Source organism: Pseudorca crassidens, chromosome 3 (assembly GCF_039906515.1).
Source record: "Pseudorca crassidens isolate mPseCra1 chromosome 3, mPseCra1.hap1, whole genome shotgun sequence".
Taxonomy (NCBI): Eukaryota; Metazoa; Chordata; class Mammalia; order Artiodactyla; family Delphinidae; genus Pseudorca; species Pseudorca crassidens.
Genome location: NC_090298.1, coordinates 138,112,642 through 138,131,767, shown reverse-complemented (window position 1 = coordinate 138,131,767; position 19,126 = coordinate 138,112,642). Strand labels below are relative to the sequence as shown.

At 44.1% G+C, this 19,126-nt stretch overlaps 1 protein-coding gene across 1 annotated transcript in view; it reads left to right on the top strand.

Moving 5' to 3' along the window:
- GFPT2 (glutamine-fructose-6-phosphate transaminase 2) overlaps window positions 1-18,441 on the top strand; it is a 45,568-nt gene extending 27,127 nt beyond the window's left edge. The window contains exons 10-19 of the mRNA XM_067732619.1: window positions 4,793-4,956; window positions 6,395-6,490; window positions 6,570-6,667; window positions 6,954-7,074; window positions 9,715-9,872; window positions 10,023-10,137; window positions 12,861-12,988; window positions 14,993-15,160; window positions 16,180-16,341; window positions 17,566-18,441. Coding sequence (XP_067588720.1) covers window positions 4,793-4,956; window positions 6,395-6,490; window positions 6,570-6,667; window positions 6,954-7,074; window positions 9,715-9,872; window positions 10,023-10,137; window positions 12,861-12,988; window positions 14,993-15,160; window positions 16,180-16,341; window positions 17,566-17,610 — 1,255 coding nt within the window. The 3' untranslated portion in view covers window positions 17,611-18,441. The remainder of the gene's footprint in view (window positions 1-4,792; window positions 4,957-6,394; window positions 6,491-6,569; window positions 6,668-6,953; window positions 7,075-9,714; window positions 9,873-10,022; window positions 10,138-12,860; window positions 12,989-14,992; window positions 15,161-16,179; window positions 16,342-17,565) is intronic.
- Window positions 18,442-19,126: the final 685 nt, after the last annotated feature.

Genomic DNA, 19,126 nt, shown 5'->3' with positions numbered 1-19,126 from the left:
AACAGACATTTCTCCAAAGAAGATATACAGATTGCCAACAAACACATGAAAGAATGCTCAACATCATTAATCATTAGAGAAATGCAAATCAAAACTACAATGAGATATCATCTCACACCAGTCAGAATGGCCATCATCAAAAAATCTAGAAGCAATAAATGCTGGAGAGGGTGTGACGAAAAGGGAACACTCTTGCACTGTTGGTGGGAATGTAAATTGATACAGCCACTATGGAGAACAGTATGGAGGTTCCTTAAAAAACTAAAAATAGAATTACCATATGACCCAGCAATCCCACTACTGGGCATATACCCTGAGAAAACCATAATTCAAAAAGAGTTATGTACCAAAATGTTCATTGCAGCTCTATTTACAATAGCCAGGACATGGAAGCAACCTAAGTGTCCATCAACAGATGAATGGATAAAGAAGATGTGGCACATATATACAATGGAATATTACTCAGCCATAAAAAGAAACGAAACTGAGTTATTTGTAGTGAGGTGGATGGACCTAGAGTCTGTGATACAGAGTGAAGTAAGTCAGAAAGAGAAAAACAAATACCATATGCTAACACATATATATGGAATCTAAGAAAAAAAAAAGGTCATGAAGAACCTAGGGGTAAGATGGGAATAAAGACACAGACCTACTAGAGAATGGACTTGAGGATATGGGGAGGGGGAAGGGTGAGCTGTGACAAAGTGAGAGAGTGGCATGGACTACCAAACGTAAAATAGATAGCTAGTGGGAAGCAGCCGCATAGCACAGGGAGATCAGCTCAGTGGTTTGTGACCACCTAGAGGGGTGTGATAGGGAGGGTGGGAGGGAGGGAGATGCAAGAAGGAAGAGATATGGGAACATATGTATATGTATAACTGATTCACTTTGTTATAAAGCAGAAACTAACACACCATTATAAAGCAATTATACTCCAATAAAGACGTTAAAAAAAAAATTTAGAGGAGAAGTCACAGAGAAACTTGTCTTTGACCTGAACTTGAGTTTCCATTAAGATTGCAATGCAGGGATATTACAGATGAAGGTAATCACATAAACTTACTATACTGAAATTTGCAGAGGTTATGAGTGTTGTTCAAGATCCCAAAGCAAGTGCATTGTGGAATCAGAATTTTAAGTGAGGCCTAATGAACTAAAAACAAGCCCTTTCTGTGATACCATGTTGCCTTTGAAGTAGTTTTTTTGGTGGGCTGGTAGAAACTGGTTCCAGTGTTTCTTACAAGAATGACTAGTTCTGTCCCCCCGTGGCCCCCCACCCCCGAGTTGATCCTCAAAGTTCCCTTTAGAATGGACTTGGTAAAATGCAGACATACAAGTATTCATGACGCCTGTGTCCAATCATTTCTCCTGCCATAGACTACTTCACTTCTAGGATTATATGAATTGAATTATGCTTTTCCCTCCTCCAAGAATTCCTTTCTCCCTATGGGGCATCTGGGAAACCCACTTCATTTTTCAAAACTCAGTTTACATATTATGTCTTTTGTGCAGACTTCTTTTTAGTGTTGTGATCACATGCTTCTTTTTGCTACCCTTGCACTTCTGCATGCCTGATTGTTGCACTCGCTACACTGTATTGTATTTTTTACATATCTCTGTCTTCTCCTGGGCAACATTCCTTGGGGCCAGGGACTACCTTTTTTCATCTATTGATGTTGCCTTAGCATGTTAACTTGTTGTGAAGTAGTTACTTATAAAAATGAGATTTGATTAAATTGAAAAATTGTTATGTAAAAAAAAAAAATCAATGTTACCTTATATTCAATGAAGTATGGTAGATGTTTCTCAAAAAAAAAAAAAAGACAAATGCTTGAAAGGAGATTAAAGAATTATTTGTAGGCAATACAATTATATACTTTGAAAATCCAGGGCTTCCCTGGTGGCGCTGTGGTTGAGAGTCCGCCTGCAGATGCAGAGGACACAGGTTCGTGCCCTGGTCCGGGAAGATCCCACATGCCGTGGAGCGGCTAGGCCCGTGGGCCATGGATGCTGAGCCTGCGCGTCTGGAGCCTGTGCTCCGCAATGGGAGAGGCCGCAGCAGTGAGAGGCCCGCGTACTGCAAAAAAAAAAAAAAAAAAAAAATAAGCTAAGCATTCTTTGGTTGAGAGTCCGCCTGCTGATGCAGGGGGCACGGGTTCGTGCCCCGGTCCGGGAAGACCCCACATGCTCGGAGCGGCTGGGCCCATGAGCCATGGCCGCTGAGCCTGCGCGTCTGGAGCCTGTGCTCCGCAACAGGAGAGGCCACAACAGTAAGAGGCCCGCGTACCGCAAAAAAAAAAAAAAAAAAAAAAATCCACTTGAAAGGCTGTTAGAAGTTATACTTGTGGCTGGTCAGAGTATAAAGGTATAGAAATTCGACATTCCAGCAGTTGTCACTTTGCTGTCAGCTCAGTGAGGTGGGTGGTAGGGGACCATATCTACCCTATTCCCCCTCATGTCTCCACAAGTGACTGGCACAGTAGGCTCTCAGCAAACTTTTGTTGAACTAAAAAAGTAATCTATTTACCAGAGCTGAAAAAAAAGTTTTAATCCCTTAAAATAAATTTAAATAAAAATAGTCCAAGAACCTGTTTGGGGAAGACTACAGAAATTTACCATGAGAAATAAGAAGAGGTTTGAATAAAGGGAGAGATTCCACATTCCTTGGTAGGAAGCCTTAATATTCTGAAAACGTTAATTGGTTTAAAGTTAATTTAATAATTAAAAATTATTTTTAAAGATATTGACTTCTTAATCTGTAAATTCGATGCTATAATTAAAATCCTTGACGTTATTTTGTTTGTTTAGGTTTTTGGAACTTAATAAAGTGATTCTATAATCTATTGTGTGTAGATGAAAAAGCATATATTGAAAAATAAGAGTGACCAAGGTGACCGTTTCAGGTACGAAGGCACATAGAGCTCTCGTGACAACAGTGGCCAGCATTGCTGTGCACTTATGGCTGGGCACTGTGCTGAGGGCTTCACCAAGACTATCCCATTTAATAATCACAACAAACCTCTGGTGAAGGCACAGGGGTCATCTCCCAGTTTAAAGCAGAGGAACCCGAGATGGGCTCAGAGGGGTCATGTCTGTGTTGCCTGAGGGCAGAGGCTGGTAAGAGACAGGGATGAGGATTCCACCTCAGGTCTAATTCCTGGGCCAGTAATTTTGATGACTGCCATCCATTCTGTAAATTAAAACAGTAATTATATTTAAACATGCAGATGTACACACACAGGTGAATACAAACACACGTATTAAGCACTGTCTGAAGGACAATACTTGTAAGTAGCATTTATCTACTGGAGATTGAATCAGGCCGTTTTCACTTCTTCCTCTTGTTGCCTGTGTTTTCTGCTTTTTATTCAAAGAATGTATATTGTTTAAAATATTTTTTCCAGTGCAGTGGCTTTCCATCCTTCTTTGTCTTTCTTCCCTAGGATCTGGAGACACCTCTCTTAGAACCATAGAACTTGATTATTTCTCTTTTTAACTTTGCATCAGGAGTTTTAAATGCTCCTTTTTCTGCACAGGGCACATGTCAGTGTAGCACTTGGTAGAATGAGGGTTTTTTTCTCCCATGGTCCTTCAGGTACCACCTTCCTGGTTTTTACCATATCTATGTACCACCTGTACTATTGATTACCTAACTTTCTTTTTCATTTACCAACTTTTCTAACAATTTTATTTTTAAAAGAAACTTTCTGTTTCCATCTCAAGGGAAAAATTCTTATTTCCACACAGAGAAAGTTACTATAAAAATAAACACAATGACTGCACATTTCATTAGTGGATAGATCTTATAGTTTGCTTTTAAGTCCCCCCGCTTTTTCTTGCTTTGTGTGTGTGTGTGTGTGTGTGTGTGTGTGTGTGTGTGTGTGTAAGAAAAGGAGTCATCTGTCCTAATGAGTTTCCCACTATATGGATTTTGTTGAGTGCCTCCTCCATGTTCTTCTGTTCACCGTATTTCCTGCAAACAGAAGTTTATAGGTGTCTAGAAGCTTGATCTTCAGGTTTGCTTTTTTTTTTTTTTTGGCAAGACTATTTAATAGGTAGTGTGTCCTTCCATCAGGAGGCACTATGTCTCATTGTCTTTTTGTAGTACTGTTAAAATTGATCAGGGGGTTCAAAGATCAGAAGCCTTATCCATCCATTATAAAGCTGCTCTTAGCTTTTCATTTCTTCATTTCAGTAGCCACTGATGGACCTTGATTAGGGCTATTAATGATTAGGAATTCGTAAGTTGATTATTATAATTCTATCATTCCTTCTTTATTAGCTATATTTCTCCTATAAAGAGAAACTTGCCTTCATAAACTGTGGTTATTCTGAAAGGTCATTTGGAAAGGCAAGATAAATGTTTCATTCTTTCCCTTTATTATTCAGAATGTGTTGGTTCCTGAGCATTCTCCAAAGGTGACATTGTTTGGATCCTGATTCGAGGAAAGCAATTATAAAAGGACATCTATGAGATTACTGGGGAAAATTGAACATACTGGATACTTGATGATATGAAGGAAAAACTATTGCTCTTAGATGTGATAATGGTATTGTAGTAGGGTGAAAAATAATCCTTGTCTTTTAGAGCTATAAGCTAAAATGTTTACACATGATTTGATGTCTGGACTGGCTTCAAAATAATTCTGGGTGGAGGGGAGGGGCGGGAGGTATGAATCAATGTTTATATGCCATATCCTAAAATGCTATTCAGTGTTACTGATATGGACCCACATCTTGTAACTGTCAAGGACAGGCCCCATCTCTGACACCCATATTTTCCTTGCTCCAGCGCTATCATAGAACACACCAACCGGGTCATCTTCCTTGAGGATGATGACATTGCTGCAGTGGCTGATGGGAAACTCTCTATTCACCGGGTCAAGCGTTCGGCTAGTGATGACCCATCTCGAGCCATACAGACCTTGCAGATGGAATTGCAGCAAATCATGAAAGGCAGGTGTCCTCTGAGGGTCCCTGTGCAGCAGCCTCATGGGGCAGGTGCTCTGTGGGGGAGCTCCTGAGACTCTCTGCCCTGTCATGGGTGGGCACTACAGCCTTCCTGCCTGCTGTGAGCACCGGAGTGGGGCTGCAGGTGGTCTGTGGTTCATACATCTCAGGGGATGTGGGGCACCTGGCCTGGCTACTCCAAAGGGGCTTCTGACCATGCCCCGGCACCAGGTCTCCCTGCTTGAACTGACCCCAGTCCATCAACTACCTCCCTTTACAGATTCTCTGGGACACATTCCTACACCCCAGGCATCATTTCTTCTCTGGATGAGAGGCCTGCAGTAACGGGGGACTGTGGACTACTTTCTCCTTGTGAGGGGAGTCTATCTTCCTGCACCCACACTTGTCTCCCTACACCCTCCTCTCCACAGGGCAGCCTGGGTAAACGTTTAAGAACGTGAATCATACCCTCTTATCATGCTGTGTAAAGCCCTCCAATGGCTTCCCACTGTTCTCAGCATAAAACCCACACTCCCTGCCACAGCCCACAGCCATCCACACACAGCCTGGCCCCACCTTGCACAACCCTTCTCCACTGTGCCCCTCCCTGCCCGCCCTGGCTGCCTCACTGTTACTCAGACAGGCGGAGTGCTTACTCCCCTGGGGGTCATCGCACTCACTCAGCTTCGCACAGGACCAGCTCCTTTTGATCATCTCTCCTGAAACGTCACCCTCTCAGAGAGGCCTTCCCTGAGCCATATCTGCAATGGCCCGACCCCTCCTCACTTGCTCTGTTTGCTTCGTGGCACTCTTTCTACAAGTTCTCTGCCGAGGGCAGCAGACAGGGACACTGTGATGCTTGGCATCATGCGTGTGTGTATCCCAGAGGACACTCCCGCCTTGTCTGTGGACACCTGTCGACAGGCATCAGGCACAGCACCCGTCGGGGGTCTTAGATGTCATCCGGTTTCATTCACATCAGAGCCCTAGAAATATGTGGCTAAAAAGATTTTTGGTTTTTTGTTTTAATACAGTGTATAGGAGGGAATTTGGTTTAAAAAAAATTGCCTATTTCCTTAGGCTCGCTTAATTTGTACTTCCCTTAGTAGGTGGGTGTTAGGAAGTAAAACATTTTACTTTCCTCTGGCCTTGTTAAGAGGAGCGTGGCCCAGGAAGGCCAGCCATGCATTTGTTACTTACATCCCTCCCTCCCTCAAGTTGCAGGGTCTGATACGCACATTGAAGATAATAATCATACCTTATCTGGCTTGTCACCATGAGTATCAGGTGGGACAATACCTGGAGACACCTTTTGTAATCTGCAGTAGCCTTTACATGTGTCACTGTGACTAACTGCATAACAACTGTTCTTCTTGATTAAAAGCTAAGCAGTGAAAGTGTAACAACATTAAAATTGACATCCTGTTGATGTTTGTTTGACCAGGTAACTTCAGTGCATTTATGCAGAAGGAGATATTTGAACAGCCAGAATCAGTTTTCAATACCATGAGAGGTCGGGTGAATTTTGAGACCAACACAGGTAATCCCTCGTCCGAGCCCTGGGCCAATGCACAATCCCTGTGTCATGTCAGCATTAACACACTGCATGTGTCCTGCAGTGCTTCTGGGCGGCTTGAAGGACCACTTGAAGGAGATCAGACGATGTCGCCGGCTCATTGTGATTGGCTGTGGAACTAGCTACCATGCTGCTGTGGCCGTAAGTGCAACATGCTGGGCCCTTGATAGTGCCTGGGAGGCAGTGTTGGCTAGGACAAGATGAGTCTTAAATGCTGTCATGCATTTGGCCTTCCAAATTTGGTGCCATGAGCCAGTACGAGAACTGGCATGGAGCCATTTCTCCAGCAGTTTGGCCTGTGAATGCCTGAAGTTCCCTGCTCACCTGGACGCAGAGGTTCCATTTCATCAACTGTCTTAGAAGCCCAGCCACCTTTGTCCCTGTACTGTTCATGACTGACTTTAGTCCCCATTCTTGTTGGCTTCAGACGCGGCAAGTTTTGGAGGAACTGACCGAGCTCCCGGTGATGGTTGAACTTGCTAGTGATTTTCTGGACAGGAACACACCTGTGTTCAGGGATGACGTTTGCTTTTTCATAAGCCAGTCAGGTAAGGGTTACAGGTTTTCACTAGTTCATCTCAGGGCTCTGTCCTCTCAGTGACACACCATGCAGCTCCCTCCCTCCTTCATCCCATGAAGTTCTCTGCACATAAACCATGTGCCACACTCTCTCATGCCCAGGGTCATTCAACCCTCAGAGCCATCAGCTACTGTCCCATTTTATGGGGAGGGCCATGCAGCCAGGTTCTCCCTCCTCCTGCTGTTCCAAGTCCAGGACTTAAGGGACCACTCACCGAGATACTCAGAAATGTGTGCTGGGTTTAAATTAGAGGAAAGTTTAATTCTGCTAGTTGAGAGTCACTTCAAGAACTGTGTGGGCACCATACAGTGCTCACGCAACCCAACAGTGCGAGGCATGGAGAGACACTACTCAGGTGTAGAGAGCCCAGGCTGCCCTCAGCTCAGGAAACCCTGCCTGGGCGGCATTCTAACACTAGGCTTGGGTGTTTGCTCCAGCTCAAGGCAGGACGGAGGGTCAGGGAGATGATCCATGGCCATATGCTTGGAGTCCCCATGAGCTCTAGGAGGATTTTTATACACTGAATTATGGAAAATCCCAAACTTTTATAAAAGAGAGACTTGCATAAAGAAGCACCTAGGCTCAGCAGTTATGTTATGGAATAACTCACCCATCTTGTGTCATCATATCTACTTTAACCCCTCCCCTTCACTGTGTTATTTTAAAGTCAGTCTCAGACATCATGTTATTTCATCCATAAATATTGCAGAACGTATCTCTAAATGATAAAAGAAAAAATATAACACCAATGTCATTATCGCAATTGAAGCATTAACAGCAATACCCTAATATCTTTTTATACTGCTTTCATTATGAAGTTTCAATACCATTTCCATTTCAGTAACAAGCTAAGAAAAACTAACACAGACACAGCCACCATCTAGCTGACCACCTCGTACCCAGGTGCTGCCCTCTGACTTCAGTTGCCACTGTTACCTTTGGGTTTACAATCCCATCAGAGCCTAAAAATGTTTCATGAATTGGTGGAAGCCACTAACCAAAGAACAGAAGTGGTTTTAATGTGAAAATAATGCAGTGGCACCTCCTGAGTGACTTCATAGAAGGGGTTTAAAGTTTCACTTTGTTCACCCCTTTACATTAAATTTTTTTAACTGTATCAAAAATGGGGATGTTGCCGATGAAGATAGAGCACCCCATGAAGATAGAGCTCCCTTGCTCCCATAGGTGCTAAGGGAAGGCCTTGTAGCACCCCAGTTCACTAGACACAAGTCTGAGCAGAAACAGGAGAGGAGAATTGGGCCATAGTAGCACCAGCCTGCACTGCAGAGAAGTTAGGACAGCACAGCCAAGAGTGGTGGCTCTGTGAACATTGAATGTTTGGTTTTATGTTCTGGATCATATTTAATTTAGCTTGAGTTCTTTAGGACTTACAAACATAGGAAGTTTGTGCTGGTTTGTGCATGAACCTATTTAAGCTTTTTTATAAAAATAATTTGAGTACACACTAGGACAAGAAATGTTTTCCTTTAAAACAAGATCTGTTTGAGAAACACCATTTAGGGGCATTCTTGCTTTTTAACTTAAATCTCAGCCCATTCTGAATAAGGCAGTTTAGAGTCCAAGAAAGGGCACTGGGAGCCAGGCCCACACTATCACCCACAGCTACTTGGCCTTGAGTGAGTGAGGCATTGATTTGCTCCATCTCTGAGTACCTCATCCTCAAGGGAAAATGGGGATGATGCCCCCTACAGAGTTGTCATGAGAATTCAGTGAGACAGTGGATGAGCAAGCACTCGCCACATAAATAGTAGCAAAATCGTGAATCTGAGAATCAACCAGGGCACAAGGCCAGGCTGTAGTGTGTTGAATAGGAAATGGGAAGTGAGAAAGTGGAGAAGTATTTATAAACCACTCTGTCTTAATATTCAAGAGAAATTAGATTAGAGAAGAGCTGGGACAAGAGGATCTTGAACCATTTTTAGAAAAAATAATCTCACATATTTTTCATGAAAACATCAATTGTAGAACTTAAATGTTCTATTCAACACTTAATCATGAACAAACTTTTAATAAATTCCTTCCAAATTAGTTCCACTTACTAATCAGCTTTCATCTTCTAGTTACATAAATGATCACAATGAACCACATTAATTGCATTACTAAACACCCAAGTGATCGAGTGACTCCCATATGTCTGTGCTGTCAGGGTCCCCACATGGAGGCCCCATCCAGTTGAACAGTTTACCAACTTTCATGAGAAAGGTCTTAACATCCCCTAGAACATGCACTTCACACTGAGTGGTAAAATGAGAAGTGATAAATTAATTTCAACCTTCAAATTCAAATCCCTATGAATGTTTTATTTTCCTATTTACTTTTAAACCTAAAGAACTCTCCTTTTTCAAGATCTAAGTGCTAACTGTGTTTTTGGTATTCATAGCCCTTGAATAAAGAGCATCTTACATTAAAAAAAAAAAAAAAGAACCAGAAAAATTGTTGAGCATGCATTTTCCTTTCTGAGCACACACCAACTGTGTCTGGACATCAATTTCTGCCTAAGGGCCAGAAGTAAATGAGTTGGGGGCTCGGGGTTAAGGCTGGCAGAGCCCACATACCTGTGAGCTGAAAAGAAGGACCTGTGTGGCAGGTGAAACCGCAGACACCCTCCTGGCACTGCGCTACTGTAAGGACCGCCGGGCCCTGACCGTGGGTGTCACCAACACTGTGGGCAGCTCCATCTCCCGAGAGACTGACTGCGGAGTCCACATCAATGCAGGACCGGAGATCGGCGTGGCCAGCACCAAGGTAGAAGGAGCCATGTGGGCACCCACAGGAGGGCCTCTGCTGGGTGGGTGGACAGGGGGCCAAGAGGGGAGCCCAGGAATCTGTCTCGTCTTGAGTGGTCACCACATGTACATCACCCCGGCTCTGCTAGCACCACTGTTTTGTCCTCAGGCTTACACCAGTCAGTTCATCTCCCTGGTGATGTTTGGTTTGATGATGTCCGAAGACCGCATTTCACTACAAAACAGAAGGCGAGAGATCATCCATGGCCTGAGATCTTTACCTGGTATGTTCCAGAGCTAAACTGCTCATTATCAAATCCTGTGGACTGTTCCTGGCTGCTCTCTTACTTGACTCTCTCCCATAAACAATGCTGTTAATCATTCCCTTCTCCTCAAAACTTTTACTTACCACTGAATCCCTGAAGCAGCCCCCACTGGGCCAAGATTAAAGTCCGCACTTGTCACCAGGCCACGGAGCCCTGCACTCTGGGCCCCTGTGCCTCTGACCTCATCGAGCTCCCTCCCCCTCCCTGAGCTGCCTCACTGACCTTCTGATCCTCAGCAATGCCAAGCTCTTTCCACCACAGGGCTTTTGCACTGGCTCTTTCCTCTACCAAAACCCTCTTCCTCCAGCTCTTCATATGACTGACGCCTCCCATTACCCAAGTCTCAGCTCAAATGTCACCTCCGGGACCCTCCCTGGCCACCCTAATAGGGGCACTAATCCCCTGCCCATCTCTCTAAAAAACATTAGCCCGTTTCTTTTCTTTATAGCACATACCATGATCTGAAATTACCTGTCCTCCTGTGAATTGGCTTGTCTTCCCCAACCGTGTCTGCTCAGTGAGCACACAACCGTGTCTGTCAGAGAACCTGCTGGATGCCAGGTGTCCAGCCAGGGCAGACATTCAGTAGTTGCTCAGGAAATACATAAGAAGGAGTGAATGGCCTCACACCTCTTCCTGGCCCAAACTGCTCCTTCACAGTCTCACCAGACTTTATTCTGGAACCAAGGGCAAACCTCAGAGAAGGCAGTGAGGGAAAGCCACCATGTAACCATACAAGCTCTAGGGGTCTGAATCTGACCAAGACAACATGCTGAAAATTTACTGACAAGAAAAACTTTCTTAACTTTAAGCCAGATAATAATCCTGCAAAAACAGGACTCTATTCTGCTAGGCAGTTACCAAGATGTAAACCCAAAGGTCCTGGGGTCCCTTTCAGTCAAAACTATTTTCTTAGTAATATGTTATTTATAGTGAATAAGATGCTTTTGCCTTTCTCTCTGTGTGAACATCTGCAAAGGCAATGATGGCCGCCGCTGGCACTTTAGCACATTTCAAGGCAGAGGCATCACACTATTCCCATGACAGAAATGCACATAGCTTCACTTAGGAATGTCTTTGATGATATGGTAAAATGCATTAGTCTTATTAAACTGCAACACTTTTTAATATTCTACGTGACAAATGGAAGGTATGCAGCACCCTGAGGTTGTTCCAGAGAAAAACGCCCTATGATTGATTAACAAGCTGAGTTGGTACTTGGCAGACATTTTCTCAAAAGTGAACCAAGTTATCCTGACACTTTGAGAAAAACAACTGATAACAGTTTTTTGGGGTTTTTTTTTGTTTTTTTTTTTCGTTGCGGAGCACAGGCTCCGGACGCGCAGGCTCAGCGGCCATGGTTCACAGGCCCAGCTGCTCCGCGGCATGTGGGATCTTCCCAGACCGGGGCACAAACCTGTGTCCCCTGCATCGGCAGGCGGACTCTCAACCACTGCGCCACTAGGGAAGCCCCTGATAACAGTTTTTGTTGCTAATGATAACCTTCGAGCTTTCAACCGAAACATGATCTGGAATACTTGTAGCTGTCAGCTCGAGTTTGACCTCCTCCCAATACTCAGAAACATCTCTGATGAGATCACAGTGATTTTAACAAATATGACTTTTTTAAAAAATATTTTATAATGAAATGTGTCCATTTTTAGAAGATTTGGGTAACTCAGTGAACCAATATTTTGCAAATGGCCAATGCAGTGTTATAAAATTATGCACATGTAAAAGACCCATTTAGGTAAGTGCAAGATAGACAAATACATTTTAATGTAACAAGGTAGGAAAAGTTTGTTGATATGATCTCAGATTCCACATTTGCACCTACCCTTTTAAGAAATTGTCACTTCTTAAGTTTGGTGTACTATCAAAGAATATTCACAATTATTTGAAAAAGTTGTTTAAATATGCCTTCTTTCTCCAACTACAAATCTCTGTGAGGCCAGATTTTCTTCCTGTACTTCAACCAAAAAACATATCATAACAGATTGAATGGGGAAGCAGATAGGAGAATCTGTCTTTTATGAAAAAGTCAGGCATTAAAGATTTGCAAAAATGTAAAATAGTGCCACTCTTCTCACTGATTTTTTTCATTTCATGGGTTTATTATTATTTTTAAATGAATGAATAAGTATCTTTAATTTTCTCAGCTTCTATTCTGGTAAATATTGATAGCTATAACCCACAAAAATAAAGGTTTTTAGAAATTCACAGTAAATGTTAAGAGCGTAAGGGAGTCCTGAGACCAAAAAATTTGAGAAGTGCTGGTCCAACCTACACTGGCTTTGTTTCCAGACATGGCATGTGGCCCAGATGAGGGGCATTAGTATGGAGTGTCAGCTGTGTGGCTGGTCAGCTGGGGATTTAGCCTCTCTGAACCTCTGTTGCCTTGCCTGTAAAATGGAGCTAGAAATAACACTTCCCTACTTACTTATGTGCTCAGGAAAGTATAAACACAAATACGAATCACCATCACAATAAAATCCTGGCCGATAACACAAGCTATTTCCCATAATCTACATTTAAAGTCCTTTGAAACTAATACAAGGAAGGCAAGTGTGTAAGTGATGTGAGTTCTAAAACCTTGTCTTATACACCATGACTTTTCTTTGTGAATCTTGTTTTATAATTGGTGTGACTGGCTCTCCCCCTCTGCTATGTGCTTCACTTAGAGCTGATCAAGGAAGTGTTGTCACTGGATGAGAAGATCCACGACCTGGCCCTGGAGCTCTACACACAGAGGTCGCTCCTGGTCATGGGGCGGGGCTATAACTATGCCACGTGCCTGGAAGGAGCCTTGGTGAGCCCCCTCTGACCAACCCCCACCTCCACTGGCCCCTGCATGATGGCAGGCATGGGAGACACCCCAAGAAACCAGCAGGAAGGAGGGCAGAGCATTGTGCTAGGGGAGGGGAGGGTTTCGCTCACTGACCAGGTATTCTAGCTCTGGCCACACGGAGATGAGGGCTCCTGATCTCCTGAAGACAAAGGGGGCAGGGCAACCTTATGAGAGCCCCTGAGGTGTCAACCTGCACCAGGCTCCATCTGGAATAGCTCATTCTTACCTCATGAGTATCTTCTGAGAGGCTGGCAGTTATTGTTTACATTTTACCCAGGAGCAAACTGAGCCTCCAAAAAATTCATCTTGCTCAAAATTACATAGTGGAAGTGATCAGCCTAAGATTCGAAATCAGGTCCATTTGGACTTTGCTTTTTTCCACTGCCACAAGCAGTCTGCATGGGAGGATTTGGGCAGACCAGAGTTGCAGGGTTGGGTCTCTGTAGAGTGTCCCTCTTACTCCTCAAACTTCCAAGGGGAGCTGGGATCCTTCAGGAATGAGCATTGAAATTCCTGTATTTTTTATATCAGTGATTGGCTGTTTTGCCCACTGCAGCTATAAAGATCCATACCGGCTTGAGAGAAAGCCGTTGGAGTAGGGGTAAGATGCCAGGACCACAGGGCTACTGAGAGGGTGGGAAGTGATGTCCAGGGACCCGAGCCTAGTGCTTGCCCTTTACTCACTATCCACCTGCTGTTTATGGATCAACAAGCAAGGTAAATGGGAGACTGTCACAGGAGACACCCCGAGAAACCAGCAGGAAGGAGGGCAGGGCATTGTGCTAGGGGAGGGGAGGGTGAGGCAGCATTTGGTACCCACACATGGGTATCATCTATAACTCAGCTTGGCTGCCCTTCTCTCCCCGTGGGAACAAGTGGCTGCTCCCCACCAACCACCCCCATTTGGAAGAACGATGCCAGTTGTGGGAAACATTCACAGTATTACAGGAAGTGGGGAGTGGGTGTGGGGTACAAGCCATGAATTGCCTGACTGCAGTGAGATTCAACTCCCACATCCTTCCAGTGGATATTCTGACCCCTGTCAAAGGAAGTGAGAGGCCAGGCACACTGCTTCTCAGGGGTAATAGAGGCAATGCCTCGGTGGGGCACACTTTTGGCGCCCCAGCCCCGTGCCTCTGCCATCTGGTGTGGGGTGCTCAGCTGCAGCTCCTGAATGTGCTGGTGAAAGATGAGTATTCAGCTGTGTCTCCAAGTTAGTCTTGGGGGAAAGAAAGAAGCTTTTACGCTGCTGCTGGCACAAGTCAGTGGCCCCTCTGTGGTGACTTGGGTACCAGCACTTCAGCCGTCTGCGGCATCCAGGATGGAGCCACACTCCTGACAATGTTTCCCTGACCCAAATAAATAGTTCTAGGGAGTTGAGAAATGTTTTCTTCAACACTCTCACCAGTTCAATGACATGGGTTTAATGGTAACTGAAAAAAAATGTGTCTCTCTAAACATAGGGGGAAAACTCCATTAACACCCCAGTGTGTGTGTGATTTTGCTTGATAGTTAAGTTGGAGCAACCCTTTGGAAGTTATTAATGATCTAGAATTGGGGGAGTGATTAATCAGATAATTGAATGAAGGTGTAGAATAAAATGCCATCATTACAAATTATAACTGTTAGGGAGGCCATGTGGCTGGCTACAGAGGGGAAGGGGGAAAGCTAGATTGACACTGACTTGTCCATCCAAGGCGGGTGACTGTGTCCCAGAGCTGGTCTGGGTTCACAGGCTGTGTGCTGGGCTTTGTGCATGCTCTGGACAGCAGCCAGCCCTCTCCCCTGGCCCTGGCCTTTTCGGCTGCCCTCAGTGCTGTTGACCGCTCCATGTGTCCATCTGCCTCTTGGCCCTCAGCTCCCTGCTTCCTGGAATCATTCCTTCCCGCCTCCCCTTTCTCCCCTCTGGCTGATCTGCTCCCTGTCTTCCCAGTGTGACAATGATCCCACCTCGTGTTTCCCCAGAAAATTAAAGAGATAACCTACATGCACTCAGAAGGCATCCTAGCTGGGGAGCTGAAGCACGGACCCCTGGCGCTGATTGATAAGCAGATGCCTGTCATCATGGTCATCATGAAGGATCCTTGCTTTGCCAAATGCCAGAATGCCCTGCAACAGGTCACAGCCCGCCAGGTGAGGGCTCTCTGCCACACATGCCTCCTGTTCTCTTCCACACATGCCCGCCTCACCCACCGTCTGCCGGCACCAGCTATGGGTGTTCCTGCTGGGGAGTAGGCGTGAGCACACACTCTCTCCTGGGGCCCCTCATGTGTGGTGCACATTCAGAAAGGGACTGGCCAGCCTGCGGCCATGCCCACAGAAGCTCTTAGGTGAGGCCCAGTGATCCAGATTGCCCAGAGGGGTCCTGGATCCCAGGCATGGAGACCAGAGGAGGTCTGGTGGAGAGCCCTGGGGATAGTTCTGATATTGGCCACCCAGAGTTAGTCAGATTTCACAGGTGAAGGGCACTGTCCTCCACAAGACCGCCCTCACTTCAGCCACTAGCTACAATCTTTGGGTTTCCTAGGCCACCCACACTTCTGACCAACTGGATCCAAATTCAGGAATTCCCACCACCCCCTCAGTTTCAATAATTCGCTAGAACTTGTAGAACACAGGCTGCTCTCTCTGCCCCGAACATTCTTCCCACACTTCTTCGGGGAGTTGGCCTCTCATCATTCAGGTCTCAATACAAATGTCTCCTTTTTAGAGAGCTCCTCGGACCTCACCACTGTCTCCCAAGCATGTTACGGGGTTTTACCGCCCAGGTGGCTTTTATCTGAAATTTATTGTTATTTATCGGTTTGCTTATTTACATTTTTGTTTTCTTACCACTTGACTATGAGCCCCTGGAGTAAGGGGTAAGAGCTCCTGCTCTTTGCAAAGCACATTGGAGCCACTCACAAATGGGTGCTGCATGAACGCAGCAGGAGGTGACCCCCTACCAGGGAAGAATACGAACCTCACCAAAAAAGCCTCCAAACTCTTTGTCCTTTACACAAATCGGATACATCACCTCATCCATAACTCCAGCAAAAGCAAAAGATCACTGTTATGATTGCAATATGTTTATCTCAGAAACTCTGCTGTGTGTGAGGGATTGCTTCTTTCAGAGATGATCTGCATCTTGTGATCACATTTCTCTGTCTTAGGGTCGCCCAATCATACTGTGCTCCAAGGACGACACTGAAAGTTCCAAGTTTGCATATAAAACAATCGAGCTGCCCCACACCGTGGACTGCCTCCAGGGCATCCTGAGTGTGATTCCACTACAGCTCCTCTCCTTCCACCTGGCTGTACTCCGAGGATATGACGTACGTCTAAAAATTGCACATCACCCAGCAAAGGGGAGAGACATAACCCAGAGTTCCATTTGGTTCTTAAATACTTATTTGGCATAAAAATTCATAAGAGAAATATTTACATTTAAAATAACTGTTTTTAAAGTAACTTATACCCCCTGAAAACAAGATGGGAACTGCAAGATGTATGAAGGCCATATTAAACCATAAGCTTCTCACCCAGAGGCAATGTTAATTAGCAAATTTAATATTTTATTCCAGTCTTTTCCTTGTGCCTGTGCATTTTAAAGATTTTTTTGAGATAATATCAAGGATGAACTTTTATAACTTCCTTTTTAACATATTACAAATATTTTCTCACATCTTGAACTTGTAAGCAACACTTGATCATTGCACAATATTCCACTGCAGTCTTACAACACAGATTTTAACAATTACTTAACCGGTCTTCTATTATTTAAACTGTTTCTAATTTTTTGGAATATCTGCATAAATAACAATTGCAGTGAATTATCTTTGTATATACATCTTCCTCCCACATTAGAAGATTTATCCTCAGTCTAGCAAATCATTCAACATTTTGGAACTCCTATATTGTCGATTTCTGTTCCAGAAAAGAACCAGTTTATGATCTCACCAGAAAGTATGTGTGCAAAGAAATAGTTTTACTACAATTTTGAGAAGCTTTAAAAAATATGTATCAATACCAAAAACAATATAACAAACATCCGATGGTATATATACCATCCAGCATTGACATTTGCCAACATTTTGTCATTTTTGTTTCTTCCCTTTTTTAATGTTATTGTAAATGAAATAAGACCCTGTAGATAAAGTTGAAGGCTACTTTATCAACCATCCTCAGTCACATTTCCTTCCCAGTTCCCACCCTTAACCAATAATTTAGTGCATCTACTTCCAAGAAAAGTGAATTTTTAACAGTACAAATTGAGCTAGCTGTTTTTAATAGCATGAATCATATCCTTTTAATAGTGTTAACACTGCGTGACACAGGTGCCCCATAAATATTTATTGCATAAACTAAACATTGTACAGTTCAGTGAAGTTTCTGGAATAAGGAACTGCTTCCAAGATGCAGGTCTCAAGGAGCTCATGGTTGGAGGTGCCCAGGAACACCTGTCTCCTTGTCGTCAAGTACTCTGAGAGTAGGCTTTATAAACACAGTGTGTTGCTGAGACTTGTGGGGTCCTGAGCAGCTACTTTCTGTCATTTTAGGTTGACTTCCCCAGAAATCTGGCCAAGTCTGTAACCGTGGAATGAGAACAAGAGTGTGAGAAGACCATCACCACCTTTAATCTGATTTAAGACCTTTCCCAGTGACATCAAGTGGGAAGAAAAGCTGGCATTCTGCGTGTTCTGAGTAGATTCCAGTAGAGCTTGACAGCTTTGACGTGCCTTGTACCCAAGTGCTTTGCTTACAGCAGATAGTGTTTCTCTGTGTCCTGAAGTTGCCAGAGGAGAAGGGAATCATTGTTTACACATGGGATCTGAGTGGACTTTTCCAATACCGTGCAATAGAGATACAGCTCTCTTCAGAGTAACTGTGAACCTTTTTTAACCAACACTAGTTAGTTTTAAAGACAAAATATTTATAATGACAATTGTATAGCTTTTAAGTTATTTTTCTAGTATGTGGCTTTCTGTAGCCAAGGTAACGCCCAGACCATACCCTCAGGCTACCCAGTGCACCCAGTGTCCTGGCAGGGAGCATTCATCTCAGATTTGAGCACCAGGCATTGCCCCTCTGGACTCCTTTCTCCTTTCCCATCCTCTCTTGGCTGCTCCTGAGTCCTGTCCCCTGACTTCAGGGAAGCCCCCTCCCACCATCTTCCTATGCCTCTTATAAGTCCTGTCAAATCTCAACTCCCTTCATCAGTGTCTTCTCATCTAAATCTCTCCGACAACTTCTCTCTGATCATGGTTCTTTTTAAGATCAGGCAGTATTTTGGTCCCTGCTCCTGCCCATAGTAAAACAGCCTGAAAAATCCCACGCAAGAGAGTAGTTTCAAGAGGGCTAACTTGCCCTCTATTTAAAAGCATGCACAATCAAAGTACTATGCAATTTTAAGACAATAAATACAGTACAATTTTTTTGTCTTGTGCGTGTGGATTTTTGTTATTCTCATTCTTTTCTCATGCTTTTGAGGGCTCCTCAAAACAAACTCAGCAGTGTCTCGTGGGGGCAGCCCTGTTTGTTGGTAGCCACACCCGTGACCTATGTGCTTCTAGGATGAAAATGAGCACTATTTTAACAGAATGGAACAAAATGCAGGAGATTTGGGACTTTGGAATGAGAATCCACTGAATAGCTGTTGGAGGGGGTTGCCCAGAGCCTGAATGAAGCATACAGAGGTGAAACTCAAATTTGTACTTTTTTCCCCCAGTAAGCCTATAAAGTCACCCATTTTATTAATAGAATCAGGCAGGAAGATAGAAAGCCAGAGACAGAATTCTTGTAGAGTTGGAGTTTGGCTCCCTATGAAAGTGCTATCCCAGACAGCTCGAGTGGTGTCTTCATGGCAACTAATGGGCATGTGTAGCTCTAGAATCCCATCAGATCTTTGTTCTGGATTACCTGTGGGCTATTCAGTGACCTTTTTCATCCTATTCTATGCTCTACTCTGTATCACAGGGGTTGGAAACCTGGGAACTACATTTCCAGGTTAAATTCCACCAGTGAGAGACACTTCTGGGAGATTTGAAAGACAGTTTAGAAATTATATTATTCAATGAGAAATTCATATCACTCATTCATATAACTTATTTCTGTGCTGGC